This window comes from Artibeus jamaicensis, unplaced genomic scaffold (assembly GCF_021234435.1).
Source record: "Artibeus jamaicensis isolate MK-2021 breed Jamaican fruit bat unplaced genomic scaffold, CSHL_Jam_final contig_467, whole genome shotgun sequence".
Classification (NCBI taxonomy): domain Eukaryota; kingdom Metazoa; phylum Chordata; class Mammalia; order Chiroptera; family Phyllostomidae; genus Artibeus; species Artibeus jamaicensis.
In genome coordinates, this window is record NW_026521845.1 from 9,820,411 (window position 1) to 9,836,162 (window position 15,752).

At 44.6% G+C, this 15,752-nt stretch overlaps 1 protein-coding gene across 3 annotated transcripts in view; it reads left to right on the plus strand.

Moving 5' to 3' along the window:
- LYPLAL1 (lysophospholipase like 1) overlaps positions 1–15,527 on the plus strand; it is a 50,731-nt gene extending 35,204 nt beyond the window's left edge. The window contains exons 5-6 of one of the 3 annotated variants that reach the window (XR_005080010.2): positions 11,933–12,098; positions 12,958–15,527. Coding sequence is in view for 1 of the 3 variants with exons in the window: in XM_037128350.2 (XP_036984245.2) it covers positions 122–247 (126 nt within the window). In the remaining 2 variants the exon portion in view is untranslated. Of the gene's footprint in view, positions 1–121; positions 798–11,932; positions 12,099–12,957 lie in introns of those variants that run through there. The other 2 variants (XR_005080014.2, XM_037128350.2) reach the window with 2 other exon arrangements.
- Positions 15,528–15,752: the final 225 nt, after the last annotated feature.

A 15,752-nucleotide genomic window follows, 5' to 3' on the forward strand; every position in this document is an offset into this window, starting at 1 on the left:
AAAAAAAATGAGGTTGTCAAGCCAAGCCTTTGTTTACAGAGCATAATCTAATTACCTAAGGATCGGTGTGGGAAAATAGGCCAGAATCTGCCTTGACGTCAGTGTGCTTTTAATATTTCAGACAACCTATTTCACGTTCAGCCTTGGAACGAGTGACCTGACCGAAAATAGCTGTGCGTGGGACCCCAAAACTCAAGTTCACCATTTCTACTCTATGTGTGCACACGCACGGGGCGTTCAGAAGTAAAGCTGCCTGCTTCCTACCTCGTCTTCTAGGATATGTGCATTCTGTATGTGAGTTTGACATTCAAACATGGTCTGGCATCACGGAGACTCCTGAGGGCCAAGTGGAGATTAAGCACACTGTGCTTGTTTTACACACAAATTGCCAGTGTTAATAAAGTTCCTGTCCACCTTCGGGCACATCTGTGTGAGGAACCAAAAGAACAGGTTGACACTGTGACGTTTCACGATGAGGGAAAGGACCATAGGCACAGCTTGCAGGTTCGACATTTACTCGTAGTTCCAACAATATTGTTTTCATTACAGTGAACTTAAATAAGCATTAGCAGCCTTTCTATCAAAGAAATTAGTCCTTGTGTGAATGCCCTATAAATAAAATTGTTACACTGTGGAATAATAGGAGCGTGTAATGAAACTTGATTTCCAGCCAAACAAACATATGGACATTTAAAAAAAATTTTTTAAGTGAAATGTGCTCTCTCTGGATCCCATGTGGGATGATTTAAGTCGTCCACTAACGTGTGTCTGGATTCTATCCATTTAAGAGCACACGATTCTCTCAGGCAGGGGACCGCTCTTCCTGTCTGGGGGTGCTGGATGTGAGAAGATGTGGTTTCCTGGGGGGTAGGGGGGTGAGGCAAAGTTTCCAACAGACACCATGGTTTTGTTCAACACGTTTGATCAGAGAGCGGGTTACTAAGATTCACAGCATGGGCAGTCTTAGCAATTAGACAATTAGAGCATTCGCTATCAGCTCAAAGGGAGTAAGGATGCCTCTATTTTGTATGAGGAGCTAACGTACAAGTACCTGCATGGTTTGAGTTGTGTACATGAGACCTCATGTTGATTTTATACATTTCCTTATAGTTTCAGACATTCATTCACTCAACACCTTCACTGCACACCTATCAGTTAGACAACCTCGTAAACAAAAAAGTCTCACTGTATGTATCTCACCGAAATGGTCCGTTCATTCCTGTAATCCCAGAAACAATACTCTTCATAGACCTCAAAGCTTCCCTAGTCTTCTGTGATAATGTGAAATTACAATACGATGGACTGAATTATACTTGAATAATCTATTTGCACTTCTAGTGAATTTTTAAATCGGTGAAAGATTTGTTGAATATAAGAGAATGCATTTTTCCAGGTTTTTTGTTGTTGTTTTCACTCCTAAAACTGATTCACAGAGCACGCTGAATAGAAAGTACTGTTAGCTGAGTATTTTGAAAATAGAGAAAATCACTAGCTAAAGCAACATAAAAAGGTGAGCACAGGTGAATACTCACATGAGGAAATTCCCCATCACACGCTGAGGTTGAGAACATTTTGAGTGAGCCACTCTGCCGAATCCGCAAAACAAAACACAGGTCACGTACGCCATATTGTTGTAGACAGTGTTGATAATCAGAGCGATAGTGATGTCTTTGTTTTGTATAGAGTTGTAACAGTCATCTTGCTGCTGGGTCTAGTGTGAGTAGAAGCATTCCACTAGTCCTGCCACGTCTTCTGTCTTCCCTTTGTCTGGTTTTCATCTCTCTTCAGGTTTCATCTTACATTTCTCTTCCTCCCAGAAGTTTTCCAGGAGCATCACGACTGGCCAGGACTTCCCCCGAGTGTTCTCACTGCGCCCTGTCCTTAGGCTTCCATGGCACGTACATTCCCTTGGATGGTACCCTGTCCCCAGAGACTCCTCCCCGGTGTGTGCTCTGAGGGCAGGGCTGCCCCGTGTACCTCTAAGCATCTAGCACAATCCCTGGAATGTCAAAGTTGCCTGACAGACGCTTACTGAATGAAGGAAGTAGTGAGTGGATGAAAAATGAATGAATAAATCGATGATGCGAATCCATAGGCCGGGCTTCTTGGCCTGGCCGTGAACTGTTTGGATGGCTTTTGGCAAATCACTCCCATCTCTCTGCCTTAGTTTCCTCAAGTTCAAAACGCGAGATGCACGCGAGGTGACTTCTAAAACCATCCCAGGTCTCGGTGTAAGTCTCCTGTGTCAGTGTTCCTTGGGAGCACCATTCGGTTCACCTGAGGAAAGTGTCCTCACTTCATATGCCGTCCTCCGTGAGCAGAGTTGGCCCTAGTACCTCAAACTGCAAAGCAGCTGCTTAACTTCTGAGGCAGGTCTGGAAGTGTTGCAGACTTTGTACGAACCATCTGCTGAACCAGGTGGGGAAATCAAGGGGTAGATGATACAATAAAGTAGGACCCTATTCCACCTATACCAGCATGGGTTAAAAAATATGTAACTCTTACATAACAATTTTATGAGGCATTAAAAATAAAAATATAAAATAAGGCAACTAGACTCTGAAGATGAACATACAACCTTATCACCATTATTCAGATAAGAATGTTTTGGTCACTGTATGAATTTAACCAGAAATTACTCAGAAAAGAGAGAAGTCTGTGGCAGATGTTGCCTTGAGTACAGAGTGGATGCCCTTGAGGCGTTCAGACACGTGTGGGTTGTGCACTGCTGAGGATCTGTCCCAGGGAATTTGCACATCAGGAGAAATTGCTTTAATGACCTTTGGGTTTGTCTATCAACGGGTCTGTCCCTGGCCTCGCCAGGGAGACGGTCAGTCAGCAGTAACGAGCCTTTGTTCAGAGTTTACAGCGTTGTCAGCCCAGTGACCAGAAACGTGCTCTTTGCAGTTCACAGCTTAGAAGACTGGGAACCGTGCAGGAGTGAGGGCCAAGACTTGTCGGTGCCCCGGCTGCCTGCTGGCGCTCCTGTATTTCCAGCATAGTTTCCTGGACATACTGAGTGCATAGTTTGTTTGCTGAATTAATAAATGAGGAAAGAGATGAGAAGATGGGATTCAGGAAGTAGTCGGGGAGACTGGAAATGCAAGATAATTCAGGAGCTGCCCAAGAGGGCAGCGAAATTCTCTTTACACAGGAAGCACTACCTTGGGACAGAGAGAAAGGATTTTTGAACAGAAGTGGGTTTGTGACTTGCAATGTGTGAGTGTGTTTTCTCTTGTGAGCACAGATAAGAGTCTGAAAACGATAAGGTCTAAACTTGAAGTGAGGTTTAGTATTATATTCCAGTTCATGGCCAAACTAAATGTGACAGAGTATAAACTCCTGACATGAAAGGATTATAATGGAAACCTTGGCAGTTCCTCAAGTATGCTTCCAGAGTCCATCATAATAGTTTAACTCTTTGTGGTTAGGCCTGCAGTGAAGTCAGATTACAGCATTTTCTCTCCAGGCATTTAGTCCGGTCGTTGTAACTGAATCTACTCACTTGCTCATTTTTATGTGATCGCTAGACTTTTCCCTACTCAGAGAGTAATCAATAGATTTGCCAAAGATTCACTAATGCACAAATTTTTAACTGGGGAATGAAAGGGGTCACAGTACCTCCACCACCATTAAACACTCATCGAACGGTGTGATGGGGCCCGGAACCTGAGAGTCCCTGGTAGAGTCAGTAAGTGCACCCGGCAAACCCTCCCTTGCAGGACTGAGCAGGACTGACAAGGCGGCCTCGGTGATGACACAGTGTGGCTGGGGAGGGGGCGCAGGTACTCTGTGCCTCAAAAGAACATGCCCCGGAAGAGCTCCAAAGGCAGGAAGGCCAGGCGGGACCGTGACCGACCGACAGAGTGGGTCTCAGCGAGACCACCTCCTGGTGGGGTCGCGCAGTCCCGCCGTGGACACAGCACACATTATGGGATTCCAAAGTGGCAGAGGGACCCTGCCTTTCAGAACACATGGTGAGGGATCAGTCTTAACGAGAGGGGCCCAGAAGCATCAGCAGCTCCCTCGGTGAGAAATGTGCTGGAGGGGGTTCTCCGCCTGGAAACAACGTCCCTGAGAGCTGGCTCTTCCTGTTCCTACAATCCCACAGGCAGAGGCCACCGCAGCAACCACGAGGCAGGTCTTCAGGGGCCTATTTGCCATGAATTGATGGTTCACTCATTCATTCATTCTTCATTCAGTCATTCATTTATTCATTTAGGTTTAGATGTTTAGAGCATCTTCAGTGTACATTGGTTTCAGAATCACAAGGTCCAAGGAGAAAATCAGGTGACACATGGGAAGCCTTCATGTACACAGGATAGGGAGACCAGCATCTCAGGCCTTTTCAACCGCTCGTCTGGGGTCCTAAAGGAACATCACCCTTTCTCACCTGTAGTTGCTGAAGGACTCTCAGCTCTACCCAGGCACCAGACTGACAGTGACGATTGTGGAACATGATTTCAGATTTTGGCGACGACAGACTCACTGTTTGCTGCGTTTTAACTTAGAGCAAAGACATCTCCACTTTCGTCCTTCTGTGCAGCTCTGGTCCTGAAATGGGCCCATCAGATCTGAGCTCTGTTGGCTCACTGTGTGCAACTGAAGGCTCCGCACGGTGTCACTTGGTTTGATGCATTTGCTCCCGTAATAGAGCCACGGGCCTCGTGATTTGAAATGAGAAAGAGAACAAGGAGAGAGTTTGCATCCTAGGATAGAACCGGGCTGGACACTGAGTTGATCAGTATAAAACTGGACCCATTTCAGTGCCTTCTGGTGACAAACCTGAACCGCGCCCTGGGCTGAGGTGCAGAAATGAAAGAGGCAGGGGTTTCGTGAGGACAGGAGCTAGACTCTCATGGGGGGACTTCCTTGGTGTGTGTGTTTGGGGGAGCAGCTCATCCTGCATCCAGTTCATTGCGGGTTCAGTGGTTAAGAAAAGAAAGTGCTGGAGAACATTGAGAGAACTGATTTTCGGTTTGCCTCCAAGTGCTTGAAAAAACTTCTGCCAGCGTGGCAGTCCTGGCCGCCAGCCCCATCTCTTACTTGCTCCCGGAGGAGAGTCAAGTGATCTGGCTGGTAGATGGTGTGCACGGTCCATAGTGCTCACCTGAGTGGAACTGGTTCCCGGGAGGGGGCCAGCCCCAGATCCATGAGAGGCGGGAATCCCCTCCCCTCGTCCTGAAGGTTCCCGGAGGCAGGCTGGCCCGAGATCACGACTGGAAGTGGACAAGCAAGGCCCTGTCATCAGCACACCGGAAGTCACGTCAGCCAATTCCCTTCATTGAAGCTGACATACTCATCTCCATCTGGGTCTGATTTCTCAGATGGATCTCAGCATGAGAGGAGAAGAAAAGGCTGTTAGTCACTGCCTCCGGGAGCGCCAGCACCCAGGCTGTGCATCCTGTGTTGTGGCCCCAGCCCGGAGAGCTCCCTCCATTTAGGGCAAACAAACGCCTAACACGTGAGCAGACTTAACCTGAATTTAGATTTTCTGTAAAGTACAGAAAATATGTACTGGAAAGGTCAGACGCATAAGGAGAGTCACACCAGGCCTAGAACCCTGGGTCCGTCCTGATGTGAACGTGAGCGTAAATTGTTTTCTCTTCCACTTAACACTGAGTATCCAATGAGACATTTAAAGAGCCTCCAGTATTATGCCCAATACAACAGGTGTTCAAGAATATATTATTCTTGTTACTCGTAGTAATGCCTTCTCCAGCAAAAGCAAACTTTTGAGGTAGTGGGCCACAATTTTTTAGTACCTTATAGTCAATATATGTTCATTCCTTTTAGTTCGGTCTTTCCCCTTGAAGAATGAGTAAAAAAATCCAAATTAAAGAAGGTTTGCTTTATTTGTTAAATAAAAAAGTGCAATGTAAAAACCCTATAAAGAAACATCTGTCGAGTGAAACTCATAAGTTTCTTTGCTTGGGAAAGTCCTGGTTTGCGCTCCGTTATTTACAGCGCAGGGTTCAGGTCACGGTGGGTGGGCCGGCAGCTCCTCCGGTGCGTTCGGAATGCGGGGCACCGCACGCTTCCCAAATCCAAAAGCAATAGCTCTCTCCCTTACGATCCTGCTGAAGGCGCAGTTAGAGTTAGCTGGACCAAAAGTTGAGCGGAGTCATAAACCAAAGCTCGGATTTGCTTCTTCCAGGGTGCGTGCTTTCTGTGGTTCACGATGTGATGGGTAATCAAGAAAGCCCAGTATAACCAGCTCACTGCGTCTGGGTTAAAACGCATGCGCAATTGTAAACGCTGGCAACCGCCTCAGCTGAGGAGAGGCACTGTGTTTATTCAAGAACATGGCACGACAGTGATCTGGCTCCTGGCGTGAGATTTATTCCTTAAGGCCCCAAATCAAATGACCCGAGTTAGAAGTCTTTTATTAAAGCCTCAAGCATGTGGTACTTATTTGATTTTTAGAAGGAATCAACAAGAAATGCAGGTGAGTAAAGGGGGAAAGTGTCGAGAGGGTTAAAAAAAAAAACCATCTTCCTGTTAACATGATGAAATCAATTTTAGAGAATTTTTTTGTAAACTTTGAAAGAGTGATATTACTGGACCAAATGATAGTCTCTCCATAAAGAAAACACTATATACCACTTCTCAAAGTATTTCTTAATATGCATCTAAAGTTTCATTGTTAAAGAGTCAAATTTTCCAAATCAGAGAAAAGTATTACTTCATGGCTCCCAAGTTTCCAATCACTTAACATATGAAACATTGAAGTTTAAGAGGCCAGCGCTCCAAGCGCAAAGCATCTGTTTGATGTCGGCAAGGTCTCTGACAAATTCAGTGTTAAAAGACTCTCTGTGCCGCTCTTTGAAAATGTATCACTTTGTAATAAATCTCTAAGCTCTGACACACCCGGTGATGAGGTCTGCTTTATGGACTTTTGCAAAAGCATCTGTGTGCCGCCTCTGGCCCTCCCTGATGCGAGAGTGGCGGGCTGGAAAATGCAAGAGAGCGTGCAGCTTCAGGTTCAGGTGCTGACCCAGGGACCCCGGTCTTCTTTACATTCAGAATGTCTGTCGTCAGAATTAGGGAAATCTCCTGGCCTAACTCTGCATTTCTGCTCCATTTCGGAAAGGAAGACACATTGGAAAACACACAAGGAATTGAAGCTGCTGAACTCTGAATTAGGAAAGTTGCTGAGACTGGGTTGCCCTGGCCCGTGGGTTTGGAGGTTGTGGGTACAATTACTTCAGCCACTGTGGGTGCTGGTGGACTCTCACAGAGAATGCTTTCTCTTTTTTTTATTAAAGATTTTATTTATTTATCTTTAGAGGGGAAGGGAAGGAGAGAGGGAGAGAAACACAATGTATGGTTGCCTTTCATGCGTCCTCTGCTGGGAACTGGCCTGCAGGGAACCGGCCTGCAACCCCAGTATGTGCCCTGACTGGGAATAGAACCGCGATTGTCTGGTTCGCAGGCCCGTGCTCAATCCACTGAGCTACACCAGCCGGGGCGAGAATGCTTTCGATGTAAAATGTTCTCGTGTGTGGTTGCTTCGGGGCGTAAAGACTGTGGCGAAAACAGGTATCTCCCTCAATACTGAGGAACACAGAGATGATGAGTGACACCTCAAAGTACCACACTTACTTAAGAAAACTCCACTGCCTTCACTACAGAACCTTTAGATACTGCAGACACGATCAAAGGAAATGAATCCTGCCATCTAGAAACAACCCTCTGGTATACGATGATTTATATGCTCACATACACAAATATGTATATGTGTATCTTTTTAAAAAATAACAGGGACCCCTTCACAAATTACTCGAGACAATAGTTTTGTTACGAAACACGAGGAGCAGCATTCGAAATCAGTCTGTCTCCCTCTCGTTCTGTGATGTGTCTTCCTACACACACGCGTGTTCAATTTAATGGCTGCACGATGCTCCGCCCGGTACATGGATATGGTGGGTGCCATTTCTTCATATGAGGGAGGCCAGACCTGTCTTCCCTGCACTGCGTCCAGCAGTCAAAATCTAATCAGCCAGCACCCGGCACCACGAAGCATGAGACAGACGAGGCTAGAGGCCGGTGTGGGGCGGGGCGTTTTACTTCCGAATATCAAAGACATTGAAATGAAAATTAGAAAAGAAACCAAGCCCCAAGCAAATAACAAAGAAACTGTTACCAAGAGGTGTGGGGGTTACTCTGTCATTCTCCACCTTTTTAAAAGACAAACTACACACGCACACAAACACACGGATGCACGACAGCATTGGCAGTGTGACGCGTGGCTGGTTTCCGCTGGCATCCAGCCCTTACGGAAGCAGGACCAGCGTGCTTGAGGCCTTCTTCAGTTCTGGCTTCTGTCGCGTAACATTATCAACACGGGCAGCATCCATCCATACTACTGAAGGTCACTCATCCCCACTAAAGCACCCCTGTGTATGCATTCTGATGCTGATGGGCATTTGAGTGGTCTGTGGTGGGCACACACGCGCCCTCATGAACCCCACTGACATGAACATGATCGTGCATGTCTCCCAACACACGTGTAGGACCATCTCGCAGTGAAAACACTGGGTTGTAGATCATGCTAATTTTTGGCTACACAATAAAATGTCGACTTAGTTCCCAATTTCCACTCCCGCCCGAGGTACACAAGTGTGTATGAAAGAACTAGTTCCTCCGTGTTCTTGCTCACACCGGATATTCCCTAGATTTTCCATCTCAGCTTCTCTTGTGGGGGCGCAGTGCTGTGGGCTGTACTTCAAGGAGCATTCCCCCGAGCACCTGTTCACACCTGTATTAGATGTTTGAACGTTTTCCTTTGGAAAGTGTCTGCTATAACTTTTACCCATTTTCCACTGCCTTTTTTCTTTTGCTACCTAACTGCAAGGATTTTAAAGAACACATGCTAAGTTTGTCATTGAATGAAGTGGTGGCAAATATTTTCTCCCTTTTTCTGACCTACCATTTTACTCTAGAGCATCTTTTGGTTGATGGAAGCTTGATTCTCTCAATAATGTTTTTCATTTGCTTGATTTTAGTTTTTAAGGTGGAGGTCATGTATACCTTTTATCTATTCAGAGATATATGCTTTTTCAAAACAGTTATAAATATATTTTTTGATTTAATATTCTGTTTGTTTATTGGCAGTATATAGAAATACAATTTGTTTTTATCGATCTGGGAGGAGACAAACTTCTTAAATTTACTTAATAGTTCTAACAGTTTGGCTGTAAATCATTTGGGTTTTTTGTGTTTAAAATCATTATGTCTCCAAATACTGCAGTTTTATTCCTTTCTCCAATTCTGATGCCTTTCATTTCTTTTTCTTGCTTCGTTGCACTAATTAGGATCTCTAGTAGGATATTGAATAGAAATGACAAGAGGGGACAATGCTGCCTCCACTGCCAATATCAAGGGAAAATCTTTCAATAAATCACAACTAAATGTGATACAGATATATTCTGTAGACACCCTTCACCAAATTAAGAAAGTGTTCTTTTATTCCTAGATTCTAAGTATCTACCATTAATGGATATTGTATTTTGTTTTTTATATCTATAAAGATGATATAAATGAAAGAAAATCCACATGATTTTCCTTTTTCCCTAATGTGATAAATTGTATTGACTGAGTTTTGAATCTGAAAGCATATTTGGTCACAATGTACTGTTCTTTTTATGTAATGCTGGGTTTGGTTTGCTAATCTTTTGTTTAAATTTTTTCATCTACTTTCATAAGATAAATTTGCCTGTAATTTTCCTTTTTGTAATGTTCTTATCAGGTTTTTCTATCAAAGTTTAATTGCATCATAAAATGAGTTGGGAAGTGTTCCTTTTTTCCTATTCTCTAGAAGAGTTTTCATAATATTGGTTTTATTGCTTCCTTAAATGTTGAGAGAATTCGCAAGTGAAACCATCTGGACTCAGAGTTTCCTTTGTGGGGAGATTATTTAATAACTAGTTCAAGTCCTTAATGGGAAAAGGACTATTTTGATTATCTCTTTATTCTTGTGTTAGTGTCAGTAAGGTGTGTTATTCAAGAAATGTGTACATTTTATTTTAACATTTATTAAGAATTTTAAATGATCTACAATGTTCAGACTTACTGGCATATAATTGCTTATAATTTTCTCTTATGATAGTTTGAATATCTGCACAAAATATAGTGATGACCCCCTTTACCAGGAGGCTAATATGAATGTGCGCTCTCTCTCTCCCCCATCAGTCTTGTTATTCTTGCTAATTTTCCTTTTGAAATAACCAACTTTTGGCTTTGTTGATTCTTTGATTACACAGTTAGTTTTATATCTCATTAATTGCTGCTCTAACCTTCATTATTTTCTACCCTCTTTTTTGGGTTTAATTCATTGAAATCTGTCTATTTCTTTAAAATAGATATTAAATTATTTGCTTAAGCCTTTCTGCTTTTCAACATATGTATTTAAGGCCGCACACTTCCCTCTATGCATGGCTTTAGTCACATTCTACAAGTTGTCATATTTTAGCTACCATTCAATTTAAATTTCTTTTCAGTTTTCATTGTAGTTATTTTCCAAACATTTGGAGATTTTCTGAAGGGTTTTTTTTTTTTGTACTTCAAGTTCATGGTGGTCAGAGGCTGTACTGCAGGATCTCAGCTCCTACAACTGCTTGCAGCTTGCCTGTGGCCCAGCATTTTCTTGACTTTAGTCAATGTTCCAGGTGCACTTAAATCAGATGTGTGTTTTATTATCCTAGTTTGTCAAACAGGTAAAGGTTCTTCATTTTCTTTTTCAGATGCTCTATATCTGCATTTGTATGTTTCCATCCAAGCTAATGTTCCTTTTACCTAAAGAACTTTTTTTTAAAAAAAATTGCTTTCAAGTTAGTCAACTGGTGACAATTACTTTAGGTTTCTTATTTGAAAGGGGAGTATGGTGGATAGTCTGAACACATCTTGATTTTGCTTTTATCTTTAAGAATGTGTGTGTACATAAACACATAAACATATATACATATATACATATATGTAGCAGACATATGCTACATATATTCTGTAGCAGACATATGTGCATATATTCTGTAGCTATGTACAGAATTTCACATTGACATTCATTTTCTTTCGACACGTTGAACATGTCATTCCTTCGATGCTTCTATTTTGTTATTTCTGTTGAGAAGTCGATCTTCAGTCTTACTGTCTTCTTTAAAAAGAACGTGCATTTCCCCCCAACCTCTGCTAAAATTTCCCCCTTCGCATCTGGCTTTCAGCAGCTTTGGTATCACATCCCTGGTTGCGGGTTTCTCTCATGTCCTCTTTGGTGTTCACCGTGCTTCTTGAGTTTGTGGTCATGTGGCTCTTGAGTTGGAGGGATAGTAACGACTATTTTCAGAGGAAAAGGAATAGCTTTAAGTGCCTTAATTATCAGAGAAGAAATATGAAAAATAACCTAGGTACCATCCAACCCCAACATAACGTAATAAGTAAGGTTCAGAAGAATTTCATTACATGTTTGTGTTGTTACTGAAATGACCCGGATGCACATGTACCCCAGTCAGGGTCCATCCATGATTTGTCCCCACCTGGTGGCTTATGTATCAGTGGGGAGGACTTGGGGCTCTGTTGCTAGCTAGGATCCCGTGCAAGAGTAACAATTCAAGGACTGTTATAGTAAATTAGTTGGACTCATTTCCTGAAGCTGATTCAGGGAGAATGTGGGATAGGATACTAGCTACTAACTCAGGAAGAAAATAATGGCAGGAAGGGTGGTAATGGAACAATTTCTGAGATTTAAGTTAGAGTAAACTTTAAATTGTTAATATTCTTTAAAAGCTATCAAGGCACTGGTTTCATGAACCAAACTCGTTTCAGTCATATTCATTATTGTTCACCTAGTCTAATTTTTAAGGGAAAACAATCACTGGTGCATATCAGCTACTTTATTTCATTCAGTTGCTTCCCACAATTTTTTCTTTTCTTTTAGTCCCTGTCACACTTATCTCCAGAGCCAGAGCCTTGCAAGAGCCTGTGCCCAGGTCCACGTCACCACTTATCAACAACAAGAGGCCCACTCCATCCTCACAGCTGAGTGCTCCTTACTGGCACTGATGTCGGAGGAAAGGAGAAAAACTGACCTCTCAAATCACCAGGTGGGTGCGCAGACGCCAATTTAAATACATCACCTTTTCTTTCTGATAGAATTACAGGCCAGTTGAAAATACATTTTTCCTTGCAAGGCCTTTATGAATAGCAGCTAAAAATAAAAGGCCTTTGATTAATTAGTTCTTTTTGCATACCTTAGGTTTGCACCACAAAAGCAAAAGTTAATTATGTTTATCAACGTGGGCAAAATCACTTCCTAGACTCTCCAAAGTAGAATTCACACCCGCCCGACAGCTTTGCCCTGCGGCTCCAGGCTGAGCTCATGGCGTTCAGGTCTGGAGTCCTGTGGGTGGGATTCCAGGCTAAGCGGGGCCTTCAGATGTTCTTCTCTCACATTTGGTTTTTAAAAGGTCAGTATGTGAATCACTTCAAGGCCTCCCACTGTGTGCCTCTGCGTTTTACAATGCCTGTGTGAGCCCGGGAGGGGGCACGTTTATTGCGCATGCCATTCACTTTAGATCCTGCTAGAGCAATGAGTGCAACAACCCAGAGGAAAAAACTGGAAAATAAGTCCCTGATGGAGAACTGGTCGCACGGCCAAAACAGTAGTGCCAATTATGATTTCAGTGCCTTACATGCGTTCCTTTGCCAACAGCCTTTGAAACAATATATAATTTATTGTTGGTTGGGGCGGGCATATGAAGCAGGACTTTTTCTCAAGCAGCCGGTTGTCTTTGTATTAAAAGTTAACCTTGAAGGTTTCCATTCACTTTTGCTAATTTTACTTTGCTTGTTCCTCGGTGGAGAGTGTTAATGGCAATAAATGAGGCAAGAGCAGCAAGGAGGCCTGCAGGGCGGGCTCAGCATGGGTGTGGCCCTGAGCTGTACATATGTCACTTTCTGCAGTTTTCCAGCTTAATGTTCCTTTCCTTGATGACATGCCTTAAAAGTGGCGAGCCAGTCACTGGAGCAGTAAAGGCTCATTGCTTTCTTCACACACTGCAGTCGGGTCCTGGTCTCAGGGAAGCCTTCAAACAGGGAGCACCGCGCCCCCTCCCACAGCGAGAACTTTCCGAACAGATGAGTCATAAATAAGGAAACCGGAAATCAGGAGGCCACAGGTACGCCGTGGTCCATCACACAACGTCAAATAACAGTCTGCACAGAATTGCCAGACTGTTAAACCAACTGCGGGCCAGCACTGGGACCAGTGTGGGAGATGCGCAGTGCCGCGGAAATGGTTCCTGTTATCCACAGAAGAATCAGAGCGACTTGATGGGTGACTTACTCAATACTGCAAAATACCTCCACAGTTATTCCTTGGAAATAAACTTAAAAGTTGCAGGAAAACTAGTTTCTCTGCGGTGGTGAACCTGTGAGCATTCCTAAACCATGGCATTTCTTCCTAAAGCAGGGCCTAAATTCTCCTCTTGTGTCTCCTGAACCCTTCTGGAGGGCCGCACAGTGGAGAGCGCACAGGGCCGTTTCCGACACAACCGCTCAGTAACACCCTGGTGACACACCACTCACTGGTTTGTATCCCCATGTACCCATCATGTCAGCTCAGGCCACTTTCCAAAGAGCAAGTGGCACGGAACTTCTCCCCAAAGTCCACAACAACGATGAAATTACTTGCCAGTCTTAGCCAGTCCTTATCTGCTTCTAGGAGGGAGATGAAATAGTCCAAGCCCAGATGAAGTTCCAGTACACTCAGCCCTTGCCAAATCCAGAAAGCTGCAATGCGGAGGGGACACGCCCCCCCCGCTCGTTTGTTAGCTAGAAAACTGAATGGGTATCAACCCCTGAAATGCCTCTTATGTTTCAGGTCTTGTGCCTCCCCCTTTACTGGCAGAGTGTCATTTGTGGAATAGCCCTTTGAGGGTCTCCGACCCATTCCTCACTTCAGTCCTTCCTTCACTGGATATCTGTTCCCATCTTACAGATGAGGAAGCAGGCTCCGAGAGAAGAAGCGTCAGTAAGTAATTGCCCGAAGATCACCCAGGTGGTAAAGAATCTGGAGAAACCAGATCTGAAGCCAGATGGCCATGATGACAAAACCCCGTTCTTTCCACAGCGTTGCCAGGGCTCTCAGACAGGGGCTCCAGCAGGATCATCTGGGGCCCCACAGTCTACACTGTTTCAACTGTATTTTCTATGGAAGGGTCCAAGAATCTATTTTAACAAGGGTTCCCTGTGCTTTTTGTGTGTAACGAGGTTTGGGGACAGCTAAAACACAATGCACAAGTTTTCCAACTCCTTCTATATAACTGCTCCAAAACCCTTAATGACCAGTAATCCATTTGACAACTGTTTACTAAGCACCTGCTATGTGCCTGGCAGTGTCATAGGCATGGCAGTGGGTAGAGCTGCTGCCCTCGAGAAACTTCCATTCCAGTGTGGGGGGTGGAGATGGGTCATGAGGGACAGACAGAAACGTGATACGTAAGCAAGCTATGCATTGTGTTAGGAGATGGTAGGTACTCAGGGGAAACACGGGAACCAGAGGGGTGGGTATTACGCAGGGGGTCAGGGCCGCCTTCCCATGAAGGTGACATCGAGGGGAGGGGAAGGACAGGCCACAGGCATGTCTGGGAAGAGGACCCAGGTAGACGGAGCAGCTAGCACAAAGAACTAAGGCAGGTATGTGCCTGAGCATCTAAGAAGCACCACGGAAGTCAGTGTGGGCGCAGGAAGGGAGCCAGAGAGAGGGGTCAAGTTGAAGTCCGACAGGTAAGAAGGGAAGGACACAGAAAGCTGCTGCTGGATCCTAGAGGCTATCATAAGTATTTTTACCTTTACTCTAAATGAAATGGGAAATAACTGGCACACTTTGAGCAAAAAAAAAAGTTATGTAAACTAATAAATAAAAAACAAAGAATTCCATTGACAAAGACCAAAAGAAGATTTTGAAAAATTTCTAGCCCAGACTCCTATAAAAAGGCAGGTGTTTTTCTACATTATTCCAAGAAAACTGTTAAAATTTCACATGAAAGCAGGCTTCATGAGTCACCCATCCACTTCCCTCGGCCATTCATCAACCCAGTATTTATTAAATCCACAGCCACCCTGTGTCAGGCACGATGCTAAGTGCAGAGGGCGTGATGGGATTTATGGCATGGCTCCCAGGGCGCAGTGGGCCTCGGTAGCGGTGCATGTGGCCCAGGGTGCCTGTGAAGTCACTGTTTATTCGCAACCTAATTACTTCCATTGTAATTAAAGCCCCTTTCCTTTGGCTGATTGTCAGTAGGTGACATGGTCCGTCAAACTGTACCCCAGCGCTAGCCGGGACAGCGTGGCTGGCAGCCCCTCCAGGGTTCTCTTGGGAGGGGCAGGTGTCCTTATGGCCTCTCCAAAAGGGAGGGCTGGGGACGGCTGGCAGAGAAGAGCGAGCCTCAGCGGCTGGCAGGGCCCCGACCAGCGAGGCTCAGTTGGATGGGCTTCATCCCATGAAACAAGAGGGATGACAGTCAGGGCACAAGCCGGGGTTGCAAGTTCAGTCCCCAGTCACAGCACAATGAGAGGCCTCGGATCGATGCTTCTGTCTCACATCGATGTTTCTCTCGCTCCCTTTCTCCCTCCCTCTAAAAATAAATAAAGTCTTTTTTAAAAAAGGCATTGGAGGGCCTGGGCTCATGTGGAAGCTGGGAGGTTTCTCTCGTTTCCTGGGCTGAAGGGAGAAGGTGCTGCTGTGTGGGCCCCTG